Below are 24,059 nucleotides of genomic sequence, written 5' to 3'. Positions count from 1 at the left end.
TTAAACTTTTTATAACATCTCGAATTCGCATTTTTTAGGAAAGGCCTATCAGGCTTTGCTGGGTTATCAAGAGGAACACAAACATAAGAAATGGAGTACAAATTATCATAAAAAAGTTTAATGGCAACAACATAATTGTACAGCTGGGACCAGTCGAATTGCAGGATAGATCGTTCAGCTTATGAAAATTTGCCTTTCGGAACGTTCAGCTAATTCTCATTCGATCATCAGCTCTGAGTACAATACTGAGGTATTAGCAGCTCAGCCAGCTTTAAACAAACTTGCTAAATCTAATATGGCAGTGTGACTACTGTGTGGTGTCTTATGATTCTCAGAGAAAAATTGATGATCTTAATGCAGTATTATAGCAGAATGCATAACCAAATCTGTTCCTAATCTTGCTCCCAAGCATATAATAAATACGCTGCACACTGTTTCGTCATTACAACAACTTTTTCGTCGAATTTCGCTGCACTTGGCTGCCTTCGATATTTGCTGCACCGAAGGGATGACTTTGTTGCGTGCTGCAGCTACTCTTCACACACGCTTTTTATCAGAGTGCTGCCCTTATTTTCGAGTTGCGCTCTCTTCATCGGACTGCGTTTTGACAATCGGTAAGAAGCTCTACGATTATATTATAAGGCCATCCCCTCGGTTGTGTTGGAAACTCTCCTCGCTTGGATTATTTGAAATTCTGGAGCGCATTTCTTTGTGTTCTTTATCGGCGCCAGTGCGGCAACTAGCTAGACGCTCATCTGATACCCTTCACGTCTTGGGCAATAATTTCTTAATGCCATCACACGATCACTCCAATTGCGCCTGCGTTAATGCAGGGCTTAGATAAAGCTACTGGTAATCTCAAAATTTATTATCAGAACATATCTGGAATGCGAACTTAATCTCAAGTGCTTAACATGGCAACATCCCAATGTGATTTTGATGAGATGAGTCAACTCGGATTTCTATGACGCTGAATTTTTTTTTCGTGTCTTTCGTAAAGACAGAGATGCTGTAAAATTACAGCGCTTGAGAGGGGTGGTGTTATAATAGCTGTGCGACACACATTGCTATGTGAAATGGGAGATTTCAACATTGGCAAATTGACATGGTCATCGTTACTCGTTAATTCCACATCCTATCTGCCATCCAATGTTCATCATCCACACGAAATTATTATAATTGATGAATTATGAAGTATTGGCTTAGCCCAAAAAAATACAATTTTCATCCAATTGCATAAAACATTAAATCTAATTTTTCTGAACTTAGACATTAATTATACCCTGAACCCATTAAAAATGTGTATAAGGGTATATTGTATTTGTGCAAAATCCAAATGTATGTAACAGGCAGAAGTAAACATCTCCGAACCCATAAAGTATATATATTCTTGATCAGAACCAATAGCCGAATCGATCTAGCCATGTCCATCTGTCTGTCTGTCCGTCTGTCCGTATGTATGAACGCAAGGATCTCAGAACCTATAAGAGCTAGAGACTTGAAATTTCAGATGTAGGTGCTCCTAGTGCCTGCGCAGATCGAGTTTGTTTCCGATAATCGATAAGTTACTCCGTTTCCAAGCAATCGATAAAAATCGATATCCTGTTTTTTGGGAAATTTTGGTAAATAATAAGAGCTAGAGTCACCAAAATTGACATACAGCATCTAAAATAGAATATATGCATTCGATGTTGGAAGAAGAGGGTTCAGGGTATCCCCTAGTCGGGAGCTCCCGACTAAAACCTCTTACTTATCTTAATTTAAGTAAATGTTTAAGCCCTCTAACATACATCATGTTCCCATCCTATTGTTAGTCAAATTTTATACATATTTGCCTCTTAACTGTCATATAATATATACGACTATAATCTTACTCACTTTAATATTATCAATAACTGTTTTTCTACTCTCGATTGGCAGAGAATCTTATCGCATAGCAATTTGGACTACTGCTTTGATAGCTTTATCACAGCTATTCATAACGTTCTGCACGATCATGTCCCATGGAAAAGGTTTGCATGGTTTGCCTTGGTACACAAAGGGTCTAAAAATAATTAAATACACAAAAAATGTTGTAAGAAATTCTGTAAATATCGGAGACCCTCCAATTGGGAAAGATATTCTCTACATAAGCGAGTGTTTAAATTTTTAAACAAATTTCTCTATAACTCATACTCAATATCTAGGATGGGATTAAGACTTACCCAAAAAAGTTCTGGTCGTTTGTCAATTCGAAAAGAACAACCTCTTCGATGTCGTCAACTATAACACTCGGGACGCTATCAGCTAGTTCGGGTTCAAGTATAGCAACTCTCTTTGCTATAACTGCGACGAGGGCTTCTTTGTTTGGTGTTCTAGCTTGGTGACTCTAGCTCTTATTATTTACCAAAATTGCTCAAAAAAAAGGATATCGATATCGATTTGTATCGATTGCTTGGAAACTGACTAAGTTACCGATTATCGGAAAGAAACTCGATCTGCGTATGGACTAGGAGGACCTACAGCTAATTTTGCAAATCTAGCTCTTATAGTTTCTTAGATGATTGCGTTCATACATACGGACAGACGGGCAGACGGACAGACAGACAGCCGGATATGGCTAGATCGACTCGGCTATTGATGCTGGGGTCGGAGATGCTTCGCTCTGCCTGTTACATACATTTGGATTTTGCACAAATACAATATACCCTTATAAGTACCTATTTTAAATGGGTTCAGGGTATAAAAATTCGTTATTGTAAGTGCATTACTACGATATGCCCTAAAATATTTAAATAGCCTTGGAGGACCTACGCTTAAAATTTTAAATCTCTATACCTTTTATTTTGTGAAATCGACGTTTCCAAACATTCCCCGTACCTTATTAAATTATTTAATCATCGAACCATAGCCCAATCTGACATATCTTATTATAATTTTTATCATTTTATTTTCAATCTGCCAGCAAACATGTTTTAAATTTTCTAATAACAACAAAAAAAAAAAAAAAAAAAGAAACATTTGCAGATTGCAATTATAAATATTATACACAAAGTTATGGAGGCAGATAAACGACCCGCATGGGGACAGAAATGCAGCAAAGGTAGTTGTCAAATGATTCGGTTATGCAGGCACGATAATTGCCTACCACACCCATATAGGTTGTCTACTCCCGTTGCGCATTGTTATTACCATAATGGGCTTCTTTGCGCTAATCTGCGCTTATATGAATCGTGTATCAATGTCGCATGTTATCACAAAGCTAGTTGTACCCAAAAATCGAACTGAAACACATGCCGGCGTGTGTCCGCCGGAGAAGGTTTCCACGGAAGACGCAGAATACTTAGTAAGTGGGCAAAAATTCTTTTTAATATTTACTATTATATACTATACCGAAAACAGACTCCAGGCACGTATAAATGGTCTGAGCAGCTACAGGGCTTAGTTCTGGGTAGCTTTTATATCGGGTACGTAATCACCCAATTGCCCGGTGGTATATTGGCGGACGAGTTCGGTGCAAAGTGGGTCTTGGGCATCAGCTTGTTAATCTCCGGTCTGAGCACTGCTTTATCCCCGATTGCTCTTCAATATGGCCACGAATGGGGATTGATGGCGATCCGTATTATAAAGGGCGCGGCACAAGGGCCCATTTTCCCTGCTCTTACTACGCTCCTTTCTCATTGGGTACCCGCCAAAGAGCGCGCCACATTGGGAACCTTCTGTTACAGCGGAGTTACCGCCGGTACTGTGCTAAGTAACTTTTGCTCTGGATTAATGCTTCACAGCTTTCATTGGTCGATGACTCTCTATGTTTTTGGCAGCGTAACTATCCTTTGGTTTATATTCTTTGTAAGTGTTTCATTTGTCGTTTACCTACCTAGCAGATTACTGTAGCTGTCAGTATAATTCTAGCCCTTCATGCGTTTATCCCGACAGATATTGCTATGCACTAGTTCCCCCTCCGGACATCCATGCATCAAACCTAAGGAGATGGATTATCTGGAAGAACTCATACCAAAGAAAGCTGATAAGTTACCGATACCCTGGAAACAAATGATGCTCAGTAAGGCCATGCTCGCTGTGATCATCAGCCAAATAGGTCATGACTGGGGATACTATGTGATGATATCCTGCCTGCCCAAGTACATGGCCGATGTACTTCAGTTTTCCATACGCTCCAACGGCATTTTGACCGCCTTTCCCTTCCTTGCGATGTGGGTCAGCTCACTTTTATCTGGCTTTCTGGCCGATTGGCTAATAAGATCAGGCAAATTGTCAATAAATCTCGAAAGAAAGCTGTTTACGTTTATTGGTAAGTACAACTGCATTTTTTAAAAACATTTTTAATTCTTTAAGCTTAGGCGCCCTTTTCCCGGGACTGTTCATGGTCATAGCTTCGTACACTGGTTGCAATAAGATCTTGGTTGTGGTGTTTTTTACCCTATCGCTATTCACTATGGGTCCGTACTATGCTGGCCAGAAACTGACGCCTATGGACATGTCACCTAATTTTTCGGGCACTATTATGGCCATTACTAATGGGATCGGCTCATTTGCCGGCATGTTATCACCATACATTGTTGGTGTTATGACACCTAACGTAAGTGGCTTAAGGCTGACTTATCAGATTAGTTTTTTATATAAAATTCTCTATTTCTCTCCAACTGCAGGCTACAATAAATGAATGGCGTTGGGTATTCTGGTTGGGGCTTGTTATTTTAGTAGGTTCTGCCATCATATTTTGGATCTGGGGCACGGCTGAAGTGCAGCCCTACGATCCAAGCGCCGGAGAAAAAAAGGAGGGATAGGAACCTGTGCTGCATCGCTTTTATTAAAAACGCATATTCTTTCGGAATTTACTTTTAGCTTGGCGATACTAATGCGAAACTCAAGAAACTTTTTCAAATTGTTAAATATATTTTTCGAGTTAATTAAATGATTTTGATATCCTCTTTCGAATTTCACAATATCATGTTATGCTTAAGAGACAAATCGTCAAAATCTTACGGGCTTGAAGTCGCCCTTAATTTCTCAATCCAAGCAGAGATAAGATTTGGGATTATAATTATAAATACGAATATTTTAAAGTTCACATCAGGCCCGAGCGTATCCTTACTGATCACTTTCGGTTGGAAAAAATATCATTGTCTAACTTGTCTAAATATATCCCATTTTAAATAAATCAGGTTTAATATTAAATAATAACAAGCTTTTTTTCAGGAAAACACTGCACACGAAAAGCATACAACTCAAAAACAAAACAACAAAAAATGTGCTTTCAATTACATCTACCAAATGGAAACAGAGTATGAGGACAACAGACCTGTCTGGGCTCGCAATTTTAATCATGGTGGGTTAAAAATGGACATCGATAATTTAGCACATTCCCAACATAATCACATCGCCAGGCTGCCTACTGCCGCAACGCGCTGTCATCACATTAATGGGGTTTTTTGGGTTAATCTGTGCCTACACGAATCGTGTATCAATCTCGTTTGCTATCACCAAGCTAGTTGTACCCATAAATCGAACGGATCAAAATAGCGGGGTGTGTGCGCCGGAAGAGGTATCCGATGACGGCTTAGGAATCAATGTGAGTGTACAAAGGTTCCATTTTAAATTCACTACTATTTAAGGCATCCATCTAAATCCTTTCCCCGAAAACAGAATGGAAGCACCTATAAATGGTCTGAGCAGCTACAGGGCTTAGTTCTGGGCAGCTTCTACATCGGTTACCTTATCAGCCATCTACCCGGAGGGATTTTCTCAGACAAATTCGGCGCAAAGTGGATCTTGGGCATCAGCATACTAATGTCCGGCATGTGCACTGCTTTTACTCCGCTTGCTGTTTTTTTTGGGGCCGAATGGGGCTTGATAGCCATCCGTATTTTAATGGGTGTCGCCCAAGGACCCATTTTCCCGTCTCTTACCACACTCCTCGCTTATTGGGTACCCGCCAAGGAGCGCGGCTCTTTGGGCACCTTCTGCTACAGTGGGGTAACTGCCGGTATCGTCGTATGCAATATATGCTCCGGACAAATGCTCCACTACTTCCGCTGGACGGTTACGCTTATTACTTTTGGGTTTATAGCTGGAGTTTGGTTTATATTTTTTGTAAGTTTTATTTTATTACCAAGCCAATATATCGGCAATCGCCCGCCTCGTAAATAATTTTGTAATACGCTGCTAAAAAATTTTTGCCTTAATCTGTAACCATTGCAGATCTTACTAGGCACTAGCACACCCTATGATCATCCATGCATCAGCCCTATGGAAATTGCTTTTTTGGCCAAGCAAATACCAAAAAAGTCAGTCAACTTGCCGATACCCTGGAGGCAAATACTGCTTAGCAAGGCTTTATTCGCAGCGATCATCAGCCAGATAGGGCACGACTGTAGCTACTTCGCTATGATTTCCTACCTACCCAAATATATGGCCGATGTTCTTCAGTTTTCCATTCGCACAACCGGCATCGTGTCCACTTTCCCCTTTATCGCGATGTGGGCCAGCTCGCTTATTTCTGGATTAATGGCCGATTGGCTAATTCGTACAGGGAAAATGTCCATAAATTCAGAACGAAAATTATTTACATTTATTGGTGAGTACAGTTTTAAATATGACAACAAGTCTGGTTATGCTCTGTAATTTATCAAGGTGAGGAATTTCGTTTAGAACCTTTCAATTTTTTTTTACCCTGAACCCAATAAAAATGGGTATAAGGGTATATTGTATTTGTGCAAAATGGATGCAACAGACAGAATAAAGTATATATAAAGTATATATATACTTGATCAGCATCAAAAGCCGAGTCGATCTAGCAATGTCTGTCTGTCCGTCTGTCCGTATTTTAGATGTAGGTGCTCCTAGTGCCCGCGCAGATCGAGTTTGTTTCCGATAATCGATAACTTACTCCGTTTCCAAGCAATCGATAAAAATCGATATCGATATCTTGCTTTTTGGACAATTTTGGTAAATAATTAGAGCTAGAGTCACCAAACTTGACATATAGCTTCTAAAATAGACTATATATATGCATTTGATGTTGGGAGAAGAGGGTTCGGGGTATCATCTGGTCGGGAGCTCCCGACTAGAACCTCTTACTTGTTTTTTTTTTTAAACTCAGGCGCCCTTTTTCCGGGAATGTTTATGGTAGCAGCCTCGTATGCCGAATGCAATAAAGGCCTGGTTGTGCTATTTATTACCCTAGCGCTGTTTACCATGGGTCCGTACTATGCTGGCCAAAAACTAACGCCTATGGACATGTCCCCCAGTTATTCGGGCACTCTTATGGCCATCATTAATGGCTTCGGTGCTTTAGCCGGCTTGATTTCACCTCCTATTATCGGTGCCATGACTCCTAACGTAAGTAGAATAAAGTAGATGATTATTTATATAATGCCTTATATATATACTCTTCCATTGCAGGCAACAATGTATGAATGGCGTTGGGTATTCTGGTTGGGTCTGGTAATATTAGTATTATCTGCCGTCTTTTTTTGTCTCTGGGGCACGACTGAAATGCAGCCGTACGATCCAAATTTTTCTATGCAAAATGTTTAAATATCTAGTGCTGTATTCAACACAATAATATCGTAATGTGCTCGCATTAAAAACATCTGTATCTGTTTTCTTATAATTAAAATACGTTGAAATTGATATCGATTTACCATCCTCTTTTCTTTTTTAACGATTTGCATAAAGCCAAGGGTGTCACGAGCCGCAAGGCAAATCGATATAAGGTAGGTGTGCATGAGCGTGTGCGAAAGGTGAGCGTGGCCAGGCCAGGTGGGCTGGTCAGAATTACTTAATTTACATGCCTTGAAGGACGTCTCGTAACGCCATTTCTGCCGGTAATCTGCCTTCGTTTAATGGATAAATTCGGGGTCAGCTCTGATGACTTCAACTGTAAATTGATCTCCTTGTAAGCAGTTAAAGCGATCACATATATGTCCCAGCTCCCTGTAGATTAGCTGTCTTGATGAAACAACACGTCTACATATATTGATTTTTATTCCTTGCTCAAGATTTAGATATTCTGGTATTTAAGATGCCTTAAAAGGCGAGTACTATATAATTGTTATAAGCCTTGTTATTGTATGTTATTGATAAGAACGAAAACAATATTTCTTTCAATTTCATTCCCCGAAAATAACAAATTTTTGATTATTTTTAGATTTGTTAAAGATTCATGCAGAAACATAACACATTATCAACAGCTGTATTGTAAAAATACCAGATGCATCAACATAATATTTAATTTAAGTGATTCAACTAATCTAATTTTAATAGTGAAAGTAGCAGGAATCATAATGGTCAACAACTTGTGTACCTTATAGGTTTAAACCTTATAGGTTTAAAGACGCGCCCTACAATCTATCAATATAAGCGGGGAAAGGACGCATATATGTAAAAATACTTTTGGCCCGGGCATCTCTAATCAAAGTTGCCTAACTTGTCTACAAGTATTACTTTTTAAATAAAACAAAAAATAAACATGAAGTAAACCAGCTTCCAATTTCTAATATTAAATGGAAAATGAGGATGCGGATCATAGACCCGGCTGGGGACGCACCTGTAGTCATGGTACGCTAATTTTGATTAGTTTTAAAAAAATTACCATCCCAACTATGCTAACCACGCCCACATTGCCAGGCTGCCTACTGCCACTGCGTATCATCATCACATTAATGGGTTTCTTTGCGTTAATCTGTGCCTATACAAATCGCGTCTCGCTTTCACATGTAATCACCAAGCTGGTAATACCCATAAATCGAACGGCTACGAATGGTAAAGCAGGGGAGGATGTATGCCCCAAGGAGGAGGAGCCGAAGAACGACAAAGGATACAATGTATGTGGGTATACAGGGCCGGTTTTCTCATGTTCATTGTAAATATTTACAATGTGGATAAAAAAGCATTAGCAACATCAAACTATAACGAGAAAGAAAGGCTATCTTCGGCACGCCGAAGATCTAATACCCTTGCAGACCCAACCTTTTCATAATGCTTATAGTGCTTTGCCCGTATATAAGAAGCACAGGGAAAATAGTTAATGCCGAGTTTGGTCAAGATATCTTGATAACCAAAAAGCTTTTTAATCAAAAACCTAGTTTTCGACCGATCGTTCCTATGGTAGCTATATGATATAGTGGTCCGATTTAATATGATGCTGCCTATATGTATATGAGAAGTATAGTAAAACTGAAAAATGCCGAGTTTGGTCAAGATATCTAGAAAAACAAAATATTTTTTCATACAAAAACTTAATTTTCGACCGATCCTTCCTATGGCACCTATATGATATAGAGGTCCGATCTTAATAGGATTTTGCATATATATGAGGAGCATAGTAAAACTAATTTCGAGTTTGGTCAAGATATCTTGATAAACAAAATTTTTTTTTATACAAAAACTTAATTTTCGACCCATTGTTCCTATGGCAGTGGTCCTATGATATAGTGGTCCGATCTTAATATGATTTTGCCTATATATGAGGAGTTTAGTAAAACTAATAAATTCCGAGCTTGGCGAAGATATCTTGATAAACCAAATGTATTTCACACAAAAACTTAATTTTCCACCCATCGTTCCTATGGCAGCTATATGATATAGTGCTCCGATCTTAATATGATTTTGTCTATATATGAGTATAGTAAAACTAATAACTGTCGAGTTTGGCCAAGATACCTTGAAAAACAAAATATTTTTTCATACAAAAACTTTATTTTCGACCGATCGTTGCTATGGCAGCTATATGATATAGAAGTCCGATCTTAATAGGATTTTGCATATATATGAGGAGCATAGTAAAACTAATTCCGGGTTTGGTCAAGATATCTTGATAAGCAAAATGTTTTTTCATACAAAAAATTAATTTTCGATGTTCTATGGCAGCTATATGATATAGTGGTCCGGTCCAGCTGGTGTTGACATATGTGCAGAAAGAGGGAATTCTGCAAAGTTTCATTAAGATAGCTTTAAAACTGAGAGCCTAGTTCGCATAGAAACAGACAGACGGGCAGTCGGACAGACAGACAGGCTATATTGACTCGGCTCGGGGTCGGAGATGTCTCCTTCTATGCGTTACACATTTCACGACAAAATTATAATACTCTCTGCAAGGGTATAAAAATTACAACATAGGCATTTTAAATTCTCTCAACACCATCATCGAACTTGTCACAACGTTGCATCACGTCCACTGCACACAGTTTACATGATTTTGAGAAGACAGACCACCTAATGGTCGCCTAATTCATTTAATTTGTAAATATTTATCACAAACAGAACGAAGGCACTTACGAATGGTCCGAGGAGCTTCAGGGCTTAGTTCTGGGCAGCTTCTACGTCGGCTACTTACTCACCCATCTGCCCGGAGGCGTATTGGCGGACAAGTTCGGTGCAAAATGGATCTTGGGCATCTGCATATTTATATCCGGCTTGACCACTGCTTTTTCCCCGCTGGCTCTTGAATATGGCGCCGAATGGGGATTGATGGCAATTCGTATTATAATGGGGGCCGCACAGGGTCCCGTTTTCCCGGCTCTGACCACACTCCTCTCCTATTGGGTACCCGCCAAGGAGCGGGGCTCATTGGGCACATTCTGCTATAGCGGAGTGACCGCAGGTACCGTCATTAGCAACTTATGTTCTGGGTTTATGCTTCACTTCTATCATTGGTCGGTGACCCTCTATGTTTTTGGCAACGTAGCTGTGATCTGGTTTATAATATTTGTAAGTGTTTAATTTATTTTACACCTTATGACCAGTTATGTTGTAGTAGTTTATCCTTTAACCCTGACAGATATTCCTGTGCAGCAGCGCACCCAAAACACATCCATGCATCAAACCTAAGGAGATGGCTTACCTACAAGAAAAGATACCAGAAAAGACGGGCAAGCTGCCTATACCCTGGAAAAAGATGCTACTTAGCAAGGCTTTGCTCGCTGTGATCATCAGTCAGATGGGTCATGACTGGGGATACTTTGTGATGATATCCTGCCTGCCCAAGTACATGGCCGATGTACTTCAGTTTTCTATACGCTCTAACGGCATTGTGACCTCCTTTCCCTTCCTTGCTATGTGGTGCAGCACCCTCTTTTGTGGATTTCTGGCAGATTGGCTAATTCGTACTGGAAAAATGTCCAGAATTTTAGAACGCAAATTGTTTACGTTTATTGGTAAGCAAAATGTAGAGGGCATCAGACAGTCGAAATAATTTTCGACTTTTTAAATACAGCCGCCTTTTTTCCTGGACTGTTTATGGTTACAGCCTCATATGCTGGTTGCAATAAGACCTTGGTTGTGATATTTTTCACCCTATCGTTGTTTACTATGGGTCCTTATTTTGCTGGCCAAAAACTAACGCCTTTGGACATGTCACCCAGTTATTCGGGAACTCTTATGGCCCTCACTAATGGACTCGGTTCTATAGCCGGCTTGTTGTCACCTCCCATTGTTGGTGTTATGACACCTAACGTAAGTGGGACGTTGGTTCTAACTATCGATATTAAACTGTCTTTACAGGCAACTTTGAACGAATGGCGTGGGGTATTCTGGTTGGCATTTGCTATATTAGTATCATCTGCCATCGTATTTTGGATCTGGGGTACGGCGGAAATACAGTCATACGATCCAAATTCCTCCGCGCAAAAAGACTAAGAAAAGTGAATATTGTTGGCGAAGAACACTTGGTACATCAATTGTATCTTTATTATATTATTTTGGACATGAGGAATATCAAAAATACGCAGATATTAAGGATGTATATTTTAATTCCTGTATGCATCAGTTAAATAAGAAATTATTGTGAATACACACGAAACTTCTGCCGTTGATGTTATCAATACCAATCGAGTCCTGCCAGCGTCAGATTGGCCTTGGAGCCAACTCAAATCGACAGATAGAGAAATGGGGTTGACATTCCGTTAGTATCATTAAGCATTACAGACTTTCAAATTATACTTATATCTCATACCCATCTATAATTAGGTAGAAATTTTTTTGTAATAGTTTTTGCGCATATATATATATGTATATATATATATATATATATATATGATATGTATACATATATATATATTAATATATATATATATAATTATTTATATATATATATATATTTATATTTATATATGTGTATATACGGGTCAAAAGAACATCAACAATAAACCATATAAATGAATGCGACCCGAGCATAGCGCTAATAAAAGAAGACACTTCAAATTGAACTCCGAAAATTGTCAATGTTTGTTTAGTTTGTGATCAATTATAAAAAATGTACAAAAAATAAAAGGAAAACAAAGAAATGGATAGATGGCTTTTAACAAAATTAAATTTAAAATTTTCAAAAATTTTTTACCAATAATGCATCGATATGTATTGATTGGCGGGTCCAGAACAGTTTCGACGCGCAGCAGTTAGCTTGCCCAAAAAACTCTCATTATAAACATTAATTATTTGACCCTAGTAAGGACGGGTAATTTTTTCCATTAATAAAACTATAGGCAGTAACTGCCTGCACACTTAAGAAAAAAATGTAAATGCAAATACAATAAACTTCCCTTTAATTTCATACACCTAATGGAAAAAGCGGATACGGATCAAAGACCTGTATTAATTAATTATTTATAAAAACCACTTCAAAATGTATATTCTAGCAAATAAAACCAAATTTTTCAACTAATGATATATTTTGGGGTATTATAGTTGGCATTTACTTTGTTAGTATTATCTGTCCTTCTCTTTTGGATTTGGAACACGGCCGAATGACAGTCATATGATTCAAATGATATGCATATATATATATGCAAATATAGGCGGCTGGTCAAAGACAGCTTCAACGAAATTTAAATTATTGTAATTTGTATTGTGCACACAAATTATCTGCCGCTTGACTTAAAAAATTCCAATCGAGCCCTGTCAGCGCCGGGTTGGCATTGAAGCCCACTCAACCTGACAGTGAAATAGAGTGACATGCCGTTAGTATCATTAAAAATGTAGATTTGCCGATTAGTTTTTTATCAAAGGTATGTAAAAAACAAGAAAATACCTTTAAAAGGTATGCAATTGGTTTCCCCAATTATTGTCGTTTGGAATTTGTGCACGTGTTAAAATATCACAGTTTACGATTTTATACAAAAATTTACAAAGTCAATTGTGATCAGGATTATTAAAATTGATGTATTTTGTTTTAGATACGCCAAAGAAAAAATAGACCTTGATAGAATACTCATCCTAAACCGACTGTTTCTAAGTGTAATACATATTTTATAACTCCTATGTAAACGTGATTGACTCTCATGTTAAAATTATTCAAAAGCATTCAATATATTTTTATACCTTGAACATATTGAAAATGGGTAAAAGGGTATTATGTATTTGTGCAAATGTAAGTAACAGACAGAAGAAAGCATCTCCATAAAGTATATATATTCTTGATCAGCATCAATAGTCGATCTAGCCATGCCCGTCCATCTGTCCGTCCGTCTGTTCGTCTGTCCGTATGAACGCAAGGATCTCAGAACCTATAAGAGCTAGAGATGTAGGTCCTCCTAGTGCCTGCGCAAATCGAGTTAATTTCCGTTAACGATAACTTCGAATTATATCAACAGCATTGCAATTGCGATTGTTTTCCGTTCTCCTCTTTAATTTAATTAATTCGTTTTTTTCTCAATAATACAAAATCATTGGTGTGGCTGTTGAGAAGAGTTGTCAGCAAATAATGCGGTCAGTTGAGAGATCAAACAATGCCAAGGATACTTCTTTTAAATTTATCTTTTTTACTAGAACCTCTTACTTGTTTTTTTTTTTTTTTTGAATAGCATAAAAAAAAAACTTTTTAAAACACACATTCAATTTACGACATATTGCCACCACCGATACTATATGATACAGTAGTCCTAGACCAATTTTCGCAGATATTAAAAGTTAAGTTTAGATATCTTCTCCTCAATAGGAGCAGAGTGTATCTGGCATTTGAAGAGTTTCATTTGGATATTTAGATACCTAAAGTTCTTTGAAAAACTCAGATTTTCGATTTTTTCACAGAGTTGAATTGTCCGGGGAGTTATCTTAAACACATAATTTGTGTCTATATTGAAATAAACTCGTAAATCGTTAACATAACGTTTATATCTGCCTGGGTTTTGTTGTGTTTTTGATTTGTTTTTGTGTGTCCTGTGAGTGCTATAAAACAATTACCCCAACATGTTTAAAATTATGTGTGCTATTGACAAACCGGGCCAAGCTGAAAAAACAAACACACACACACAAACACGCACACATACATAGGCACAAGCTACCAGTAAACACAACTACAGCACACACATACACACATTTGGTGGGACTGTTGACTGTCTATGTTTTCGGTTGGTTAACTTTTGTTTGCTTTACCTTAGACTTTTTTTGCTGTATGCGTATCAACGTTTTGACAATTTGAGTAGCATTAAATATTGATATTTGGCAAATATGTTAGCTGTGCAGCTTCATAAATATGATGCATATTACACATAACCCCCTCTGACAGCACAAGAAAAACACAATACATAAAATTTATATACATATGTCATATCAACATTTCAAAATAACTCTATTTCCAACTGTTGGCTATAAAAATATATAAAAAACAAGTTTAGAAGAATAAAAGGGTTTTAGAGGTTTCTTAACCACTATTATGGAAAAAAAGTTCTAGCGGAACAATGGAGCATACGTGATATTAATCTAATGTATGTTTCTCTACATATAATAGGATTATATATAATTGTAAAATGCTACTTGCGAATGTTCCAATAAAAATATTTTTAAATTTTTATGTATATACTACATTTTTATTATATATATTTTTATTTATTATACATAATAAGTATTTATACGACCGACAGGAAACTAATATGGGGTCAGAGAGATATTTTTGATGCAAATTTTTTGCCATAAAAAAATAAACAAAAATTTGTGTGTTCATCTTTAAAAGATCTTTACTTATTGTTATTGGAACAATCTGCAGAAAATTATTTTATTATTCTCTCACCTTAGGTGTGTATACCGTTTGAATTGCCCGCCGTTTGTAGCTGTTTTTTACTGAATTGAATTGCGATTTTTATTTTCATTTTAAAAGCATTATAATATTTATCATTGTACCACTTAATGGACACTACACCACACTTCACACTCACTAAACTTTTATTTTTTCCTTTAATTTTGCTTTTAGCTATTTTAGAATACTTTTTAATAGGGTGATTATCTGTCATCTGTCATCAACACGTAAAGATATTTATACACAATATTTAAAACGACACCGAAGTAAATGTTGAACTGTGAATTAGGTCGAGCTGAACAATTTATATTATATTTGCAGGGCAGATTTTATTGTAGCTGAAAAAAAAAACGAAAAGATGTTTAAAATTTATATACATATACTACTGATATAATATAAGACTTAGGTTAGCCATTTAACTAAATGGAAACATCGAAATTATGTGACCTTGTCCAAATACAAGTGACAATTCCGTATAATTTATTGTAATGCATGCGTAAGCACCGATAACACAAGCGATTTGCTAAACAACAGCAAGCAATAACAATACTAACAACAATAATTTAATAAATTTGTAAACGTGCCCGCGCGAATAATGAATAGCAAATAAAGGGTTCACTAAAGCTTATATAGTATACTTATATATTATACATATATGGATGTGTGCTCCAGTGCATTGATTTCCGCACACTAGATTTTCTGTTGTTTATAGTGTATAACCCTAAAGAAAATAAAAGTTATAATAATATTATTAATCTATAGGCTTTGTAAATATTTTTTTACGCAGGCATTTGGGCAACGAAGGAATGAGTCTCTGGGTTTGAGACTAAGATTGGTGATCAGATTGTTATCGGATTTAAATCGATTTAAATACTGTAAACTTTATAAATATATATATATATTTTATTATTGACTGTAATGTCGCTTTATTACAGTCAAAGTGTTGCAACGTCAACATTACATTTTCAGTATTCCAAAGCCCTCACTTATGAAAATAATTTAATTTTGTTTTCTACAGTAATAAACGGTTTTCAAATATAGCTGATTTTTTAATAGTCATCACATAATAAAAAAATAAAACTCATTATAAACTGCGAAATAAAGTAGAGCTTCAGTAAAAATATATTCAGAGTACCTTCTCGTTGAGCGTTCGGAAATAAAAACGTGTTTCTTATTTTGTTTCCATGTCAGTTACACTCACGGTCATGTACTGACCACCGACTGGAAATTTGACTGCGGGACATTTGTACAGCACATTTATAACTTGTTTAATAAATTTATTGTGCACCGCTTAGGTTTCCATGACATATGGTAAAACCTGGCATTGAATTTACACAAATTGACCCATGTGCACGCCATATAAATATGCAAATAAATATTTCATCTAGCTTAGAGATGTGCATTCTACTTATAACTCAAGATAATAGGAAAAAGAGAAAAACTCTGCACAGGACCTTAAAAAGAAAAGAGGAATAAATGCATATTTACGGCGGCCATAAAATTCGATAATATAAAAATAAATTCGCGTTGATATCAGTGGAAGAGCGTTTCTGTTTTAACGAGCGCAATTCACAGGCACATGTACACACACAAACACACACACACACACACACACACACACACACACACACACACACACACACACACACACACACACACACACACACACACACACACACACACACACACACACACACACACACACACACACACACACACACACACACACACACACACACACACACACACACACACACACACACACACACACACACACACTTCAACGCGTGGGCCACAGAATGGGGCAGCAGCAGAACGACACCAAGGGGAACCATCCTGCTGGACATATTTGCTTCGCTAAATGTCTGTCTGCTGAACATCGGCACAAGAAGCACTTACAGCAAAGCGGGTCGCGAGTCGATCATAGACCTGACGTTTGCCAGCCCAGACGTTGCCCGAGACGCCAGATGGCATGTATCGGATGTATACACCCACAGCGACCACTTTGCGGTGATAACGGACACCTATCAACTTGGAAGCAGAGGCGCCAGTAGAAGGCTCCAACACACGGGATACAAGATGAACACTATGGACCTGGAAAGACTCCTCCCTATGGTAGAAGGACTTGGCATAAGAGGCGACGCCAACAGCTCTGCTGACGCGATAGCAGAGACTATCACCAACGCATGTGACGCTATACTGACAAAAGTTCGTAAGGGTGGTAACGCACATAGACCGGTAGCCTGGTGGAACGAGGACATAGCCAAAGCGCGCAAAGAGTGCCTCGCAGCTAGGCGGAAGAGCCAACGGTCAAGACCGTCCCCCAATTTTGAGCACCATCTGCAGAACTTCAGAGCTAAGCGGAAAGTACTCAAGGAAGCTATCAGACGCAGCAAATCCCGATACTTTCAGAAGCTCTGCGACGCTGCGGACGCGGAGCCCTTTGGACTGGCTTACAAGCTAGTCATGGGAAGGCTATGCAGGCAACCAATGCCAACAAACCCGGAACAGCTCAAACAAATAGTCCTAACGCTCTTTCCTCGACAGACACCTGGAATTGCACCGCAACTACCAGCAAACGGAATAAACGACTGTGCACCCACCGACGACAATGAGGTACTGAGCATTGCTGCGAAGCTAAAGGCGGACAAATCTCCTGGACCAGACGGAATACCGAACGGGGTAATAAAAGCTGTCATTACTGCACAGCCCAGAAGCTTCGTGGAGTTGTACAATCAATGTATAGCGGAATGCACAGTACCACGAAGATGGAAACTCCAGCGACTTGTGCTCATCCCGAAGCCCGGCAAGGAACTAGAAGATCCCTCCTCATACCGCCCCCTGTGTATGCTGGACACGATGGGAAAAATATTTGAGCGGATAATATGCAATCGCCTAGAATGCAAGCTTGCTGAAGTGCGCGGTCTGTCTGAACGACAATTCGGCTTCAGGAAACACAGGAGCACCACGGATGCCATCAGGGCCGTGGCTGAACTAGCAGAAGACGCTATCCAAGGCACAAGATGGACAGGTGGCACCAAACAGTACTGCCTAGTCTGTACGTTGGATGTCAGGAACGCGTTCAACTCAGCCAATTGGACAAAAATACTAGAAGCGCTAACGGCCAGACACATCCCGAGCCAACTAATAAAGTTAGTGACCAGCTACTTCCAGGACAGAGTGCTAAATTACGACACAGAAGACGGCCAACGACAGTACAGGGTAACTGGAGGCGTTCCTCAGGGCTCTGTTCTCGGGCCGCTACTGTGGAACGTCATGTACGACGGAGTACTGCGCCTTTGCCTACCAGAGGGCAACACAATCATTGGTTTCGCCGATGACATCGCTGTTGTTACTGTGGCGAAGAAACTCGATGAGGTCACTCTTAGGAGCAGTGCGGCCATCGACAGGATAATTGACTGGCTATCCCAGAACGGACTCACGCTAGCGGAGCAGAAGTCGGAGGCAGTCTTAATAAGCAGCAGAAAGATAGTTGAGACGACATCGTTGCGCGTTGGCAGTGCTATCATTAAGTCCAAGCCCGCCATCAAATACCTGGGCGTCATGATAGACCACAGACTGTCGTATAAACAGCACCTGGAGTATATTAGCCACAAAGCGGCCAGTGTTACAACAGCCATTAGCCGAATGTTGGCGAACACCAAAGGACCAAGGCAGAGGAGCAGAAGGCTAATCGCTGGAGTGGTGACGTCCACAATCCTCTACGGATCCAACATATGGGCCCCCGCAATGGAGGTTGCATCTTACAGCCGAGGATGCAATGCTGCATACCGACGATGTGCATTGCGTGTAGCCACCTGCTTCCGCACTGTATCGGAAGACGCGGCCTTAGTACTGGCAGGCATGATCCCACTCGGCCTGATGGCTGCCGAAAGGCAAAGTGGGGCAACCACCAACAGGCAACTGAGGGATAACACCATCGAACAATGGCAAAGCAAATGGGATGCGAGCTCAAGTGGCAGATGGACCCACAGACTAATCCCAAACCTGAAGCTTTGGCTACAGCGGCGACACGGCGATGTAGACCACTACCTGGCACAAATATTTACTGGGCATGGCTGCTTTAAAGCGTACCTGCACAGGTTTAATCATGAGGACGACCCCTTTTGCGAGCACTGTGGGTACGGTGTGATTGAGGACGCGGAGCACGCATTGTTCTACTGCCCACTCTATAGTCGCGAGCGAGACAAAGCGACGGCGGGCAGAAATGATTTGTCTCCGGAGAATCTCGTGACGCGAATGGTGGCCACTGAAAATGGATGGACAGCCGTTGCTAACATGGCATCGGCTATAATGAAGGAGCTGCGACGACAGGAGAGGATCCGACGCGGCATCGACTGATGAGCGGCTGATATACAGCCGTACCCCGCCCTGCGAAGTAGTACTTTGCGGTTGTCCCGCAGGAGCGGGTTACAACTTTCTACTCCCCACAAAATACCCTTTCCTTCTTTGGTTGTCTTAGTTCCCCCTTGTAAAATGTTAAGCCGTTATTTTCTTTCCTTCCAAAATAAAAAAAAAAAAAAAAAAAAACACACACACACACACACACACACACACACACACACACACACACAAATACATTTGTATATGAGGGCTATGATAACATTGCATTTATGGGCCATATAAAAAAGGAGCACAATTTTTTTCTTATTTGCCAATGGGTACACCCACCAAAAATCTTGCAGTGCATAATTGAACTCGTGGCCTTACAAAGAAGTATTCATATTTTAAGAAATTCTGTTTCTTTCATAGTCTAACTTACAGTATTAAATCTAAATATATTTCTTAAAGGAATACTTAGAGAAATTTCGAGTCTTATCAGAACTTTACAATATTAAATTTGAGTAGATGGCTTACGCCCACAAATCCAAAGCTAGAGGGTATAAAAATGAAGGCATACACGCGGACTTGCCACTAATAAATTTATATATTCACGCATTAAACTTAAAAAAAATGCGGCCCTTTGGATTAATTAATTTTCTTGGCAAACGGTACATTTACAAGCCAACAATATTTATGGCCAAGTGTCATAATTTTTACAAAAAGCCGACCGTTAAAATTATTCTACCCACACAAAAAAAAACAACAACAAGTGAAAATTAGGGTCAGCAACGTGAATTGAAAAGCACCCATGAAAACGCCAACTACAACACATACATATTTATGAAAAAGTCAGGGTATGTGTGTATTTGTGAGCGAGTGAGTGAGTATATGTGTGTGTGAGTGCATATGTGTGCGTGAGTGTGCATTGTACTCTGCCACACGGTAAAACCAATTATCATTAAACTGTGCTACATATCGTATGAGTAATCAGCGGGCAAGCAAACGAAAGACAACAACGGCCCATGTAGCGTATGCGCAATGTGTGACTGTATGGAGGTGAAAATCTTCGTAAGATACCGAAAACCCGGGCCAACCATATGCACAATTCGCTGACTCCGTCAACAGCTAAATTCACCCCCCCCCCCCCCCCCCTCCACCATCACTCAATCAAAATGTTTTGGGGAATGCCCCGCGAGATCACAGCAAAGTATTATTTCGAGGGGATAGCTTGCGTATGTGAGACAGTCTCCAATCTTCGTCGCTCCTTTTCGCATATTCTCAGATCCTTCTGGATGCCTTTAATGAGCTGGCTTGGATTTCTTTAGTTGTCCTCTCCTTCCAACATGAACGTCACGTCAGCTTTGAGCTGTTTGGGCATTCTGATGTATCCTTGCACCAGTAAAAACCTACGTTAGGTGAAAATTGACTTCTCCTTTCTGTCTTCTAGTCCATTGCTCTAGATTGGGGATTAGTTTGTGTGTCCATCGCCCCTTGTTCGCCGCGTTCCAAAATGTAGCACTGTATCCCTATCCGAAATACGGCTCCCTAGAAGCGCGGCAAAGCTTGCTGAAGTAAAGGCATTGCGGATGTCCAAAGTAACCAACCTATACTCGTTTTATCCCTACCTCTATCGGGTACCCTCTATTGCATTACTGCAATATCCACCAACGCTTTAATTTGGTCAATCGTAGACCTTGATTCCTCTTTCTCCTCGACGATACTTAGTAGTCGGTTATTTATAAGCCTTATTTCCCACCGAATCCATAAGGCAGCAGATTGACCTATATCTCGATGGTTCCGCGACTGGCCCCCATCGCTTAGGAAAAACGCCGTCCTGTAAGCATCTGGTATATCGGCGTAGAGTTCTGGTTTCATTGACGTGGCACACCATCTGGGCCTGGGGTATTTGAACCGTCCATTTTTTTTTTTTTTTGGCACCACCACTTCGTTTTCCGATGCCTGCTGCACTAGCGCAGTGCTACCGAAACAGTTAACCGCCACTACTTGTGGGTGTCTGGGGAACAGAGCCTCGACTATAGTAGGACAGTGTGTGTGTGTGTGTGTTGACATAAGCAGATTGTGGCATACATCAATTCAACATTAATTTCAATAAAACGAAATACAACACTCAATAAATGCTAAATGCAATTCAAACCCAATAAAAACAAGCTAACACAAGAACAAATTATCTGTTCGAGAAAACGCAACACACAGACACCCTGTAAACAAAAATCCATTAATAACACAACTTTTGTTTAACAAAAAAAATCTAGAAGGTATTTTGTTCGTAAAATACTAAACTTAGCATTCACGGTAAATTTCTTGAACTTTATGTCCAACTTTCCGATGGAGGATAAGAAAGCGATAGCAAAGTAGTGCAACGCCGGCATATACCCGGCTCTCAATACGAGAAAGCCTGTATTAATATGTATAATGACATTGGTAATGCTCATTTGTGTAGCACAATAAACACTCACATCAAGCCAGTTTTATTTTATTTATGGCAATCCAATGCAGGTATATAATTTGCTTAAAATATTATTCAATAAATTGCTGGTTTCTAACCATATGTATTCTAATTGTAGGGTAGCTCTAATCATATTGATTTATGCATGCATACTTTCAAACTAAAACATATAAACTATTTAATAGCAATTTAGTTTAATTGAGAACAATTGTGTATCGATTTAAATCAAAGTGTACACAAAGACTTTTGGGTTAATAGAAATAAAAAGGAAAAAACACCTTCGGGTTACCGAATATAAATACCCTTACAGGCTATTTACACTGTTTGAAGGGGCCCATTTTGATAAGATTTCCCTTTTATAACGTAAAACATAAAATTGCTAAAATTTAAGTATAAAATATAAAAAACAAATTATTTTTGGACGTAAACTACATTTTCGACCGATGCTTTTATGTATTCCGTTCGCAATCGGCCGCTCCGACTGAAGTATCATATCCACAAATCCAACATGCAGGCACACCGATATATTTACATGGACTCGATAATAGTAAATGATTAAGAATACAAGTACTATTTTAACAGGAATTGTCCGGCCTTGTCTGTGCAACGTTTATCAAACCTGGAAACCCGAAGATCTTTAAAAGTGATTTTGAAGCCAACCGGATGGCAAGCAAAAAACTTTTATACGACATTTTTTCGCTAATTAACCACTGTTGCGGGAGAAAGTTGCCAAATCACCGAAACATGTATTTATTAAGTTATTATGTAGAGCTTTAAAAATAAGTTTGATGCAAATCGGACACCACTTAAAACTTCGCCCAAAAAATCTTTTAATCGCATTTCTACCCAGGAAGCTCTGATTTTATGAAAAGTGTGAAACACATGATGATTTTCCAAATAGTTTTTCATGTAGACCTTTGGAAGTGATATCTCACGCTGATAAAAATTGCTAAACAAAGTTACACAAAATTAGCTGCAATAAAGAGAATTTTTATATCTTTAAAATTAACTTAAGGCCAATCGAATGGTAAGCAACAAAGTTTTATACAAACATTTTCGCGGTTTTTCCACATATGCGGGTGGAATTTCCCGAAACCCTGTCTTAACGTACGCCCTCATTCATTAGGCAATTCAGCGAAATATTCAGCTTATGGCTTCGGCTGTGCGTTGATCACCAGTTAGGAAAAACTTGTTTATATATAGATATATATGTATATACTTGGCATAAAATTAAGAATAGGCAGGCAGACACCGATTAAGAATACATATACTATATACACATATACAACATTTAAATACACTCTTCAAAGGTCATTTACAATTTTACGCCCTAAATTCAAAATTTGCCACCTCTAAAAAGAAGGCAACAAAAATTTACCTGCTGCTTGCGTTTTTCTTGTGGTTTACGAATATTTTATGTAAATTGTTTATTAAACCTTGTTTTTGTATTTTGTTAAGCATTCGGGTTAGTTTAAGTTAGATCAACAGGACAATGATGATAAAGTAGCAACAGCACATAACAATTTTAAAGCTCGATAATTTGGGGCTTTTGGCACTTTTGCGTGGCAATTGCAATTGAAACTCGAACTGGCTGACGTTGTCCTCAGGCGTATTATCCTTGTTTTTATTGTTATCTTCGTTATTGTTATTGTTGTTGCTGTTGGTGCTGCCCCCGAACTGAATGTTAGCACAATTTTTAATGCACATTTTCCTTGGCTGACCTTTTGCTGCCACGGTACTTAGTGTGTCAGCAGAAAAATTTATTTGATTGCACTTTTCACAGTTTTACAATTGCTGTTAGCTCGTTTTTTTTCTTTTTTATTTTATGTAGTTTTTTACTTTGTTATCAAAGTTTCGATTTAATGGCTGCTGAAGTTTAAGTTTCAGTTTTAGTTATAGATTTACCTTGGGTTTAGCCTTGCACAGCGCATAATTTGCACATAATGCCCTAAAACATAGAAAATCCTATGATTATGAATGCAAACATTAAATTCATCAACTTTGACCCAAAAAACCAAACAAATACACAAAAGAAAAACAAAAAAAAAAATAAAAGCATAAGCACAATAACAACAGGAAACCACAAAAGAAAAACTTATTGATAATTAACAATAGGAACATTGACAACCGCTTACAGTTTGCACCCAAAAAAAATTTAGTTGACCTCAGAAAAACTAGAGATGACCATATCAAAGCCCGAAAGTTTTACAATAAACAGAAAAAAAAAACAAAAAT

The 24,059-nt window shown here is 38.7% G+C and overlaps 4 protein-coding genes across 8 annotated transcripts in view; 3 read left to right on the top strand and 1 right to left on the bottom strand.

Moving 5' to 3' along the window:
• LOC6634140 (uncharacterized) overlaps positions 1-24,059 on the bottom strand; it is a 126,983-nt gene that overhangs the window by 98,192 nt on the left and 4,732 nt on the right. The window contains exons 1-2 of one of the 2 annotated variants that reach the window (XM_070208755.1): positions 23,203-23,305; positions 15,008-15,351 (exon numbers count right to left, since the gene is read on the bottom strand). The gene's annotated coding sequence lies outside the window, so the exon portion shown is untranslated. Of the gene's footprint in view, positions 1-15,007; positions 15,352-23,202; positions 23,306-24,059 lie in introns of those variants that run through there. The other variant, XM_070208754.1, reaches the window with a different exon arrangement.
• On the top strand, positions 2,942-4,946 carry LOC26530377 (putative inorganic phosphate cotransporter). Of its 3 annotated transcripts, none has more exons than XM_070208757.1 (6): positions 2,942-3,082; positions 3,141-3,325; positions 3,382-3,828; positions 3,892-4,291; positions 4,374-4,579; positions 4,650-4,946. In XM_070208757.1, exons 1-6 carry the CDS (start codon positions 3,037-3,039, stop codon positions 4,785-4,787), a joined length of 1,422 nt encoding a protein of 473 aa, XP_070064858.1. In that variant the 5' UTR covers positions 2,942-3,036; the 3' UTR covers positions 4,788-4,946. The 3 variants fall into 3 exon arrangements, with proteins under 3 accessions (XP_070064858.1, XP_032289024.1, XP_015025359.1); XM_032433133.2 differs by having other exon boundaries at positions 4,341-4,579; XM_015169873.3 differs by having other exon boundaries at positions 2,943-3,082; positions 3,916-4,291; positions 4,341-4,579.
• On the top strand, positions 5,148-7,627 carry LOC26530542 (sialin). 2 transcript variants are annotated; one of them, XM_032433134.2, is made up of 6 exons: positions 5,148-5,329; positions 5,388-5,572; positions 5,647-6,093; positions 6,202-6,577; positions 7,136-7,341; positions 7,405-7,627. In XM_032433134.2, the coding sequence occupies exons 1-6, from the start codon at positions 5,275-5,277 to the stop codon at positions 7,537-7,539; spliced, it is 1,404 nt and encodes a 467-aa protein (XP_032289025.1). In that variant the 5' UTR covers positions 5,148-5,274; the 3' UTR covers positions 7,540-7,627. The 2 variants fall into 2 exon arrangements, with proteins under 2 accessions (XP_032289025.1, XP_015025368.1); XM_015169882.3 differs by having other exon boundaries at positions 5,149-5,329; positions 7,103-7,341; positions 7,405-7,626.
• On the top strand, positions 8,408-11,803 carry LOC6634175 (putative inorganic phosphate cotransporter). Its single transcript, XM_002057397.4, has 6 exons — positions 8,408-8,562; positions 8,632-8,828; positions 10,267-10,713; positions 10,784-11,159; positions 11,219-11,457; positions 11,506-11,803. Exons 1-6 carry the CDS (start codon positions 8,508-8,510, stop codon positions 11,638-11,640), a joined length of 1,449 nt encoding a protein of 482 aa, XP_002057433.2. The 5' UTR covers positions 8,408-8,507; the 3' UTR covers positions 11,641-11,803.

The sequence above is a fragment of the Drosophila virilis genome, chromosome 4 (assembly GCF_030788295.1).
Source record: "Drosophila virilis strain 15010-1051.87 chromosome 4, Dvir_AGI_RSII-ME, whole genome shotgun sequence".
NCBI lineage: Eukaryota > Metazoa > Arthropoda > Insecta > Diptera > Drosophilidae > Drosophila > Drosophila virilis.
The sequence above is the reverse complement of the archived record's forward strand: the minus strand, read 5'-3'. Positions and strand labels throughout refer to the sequence as shown.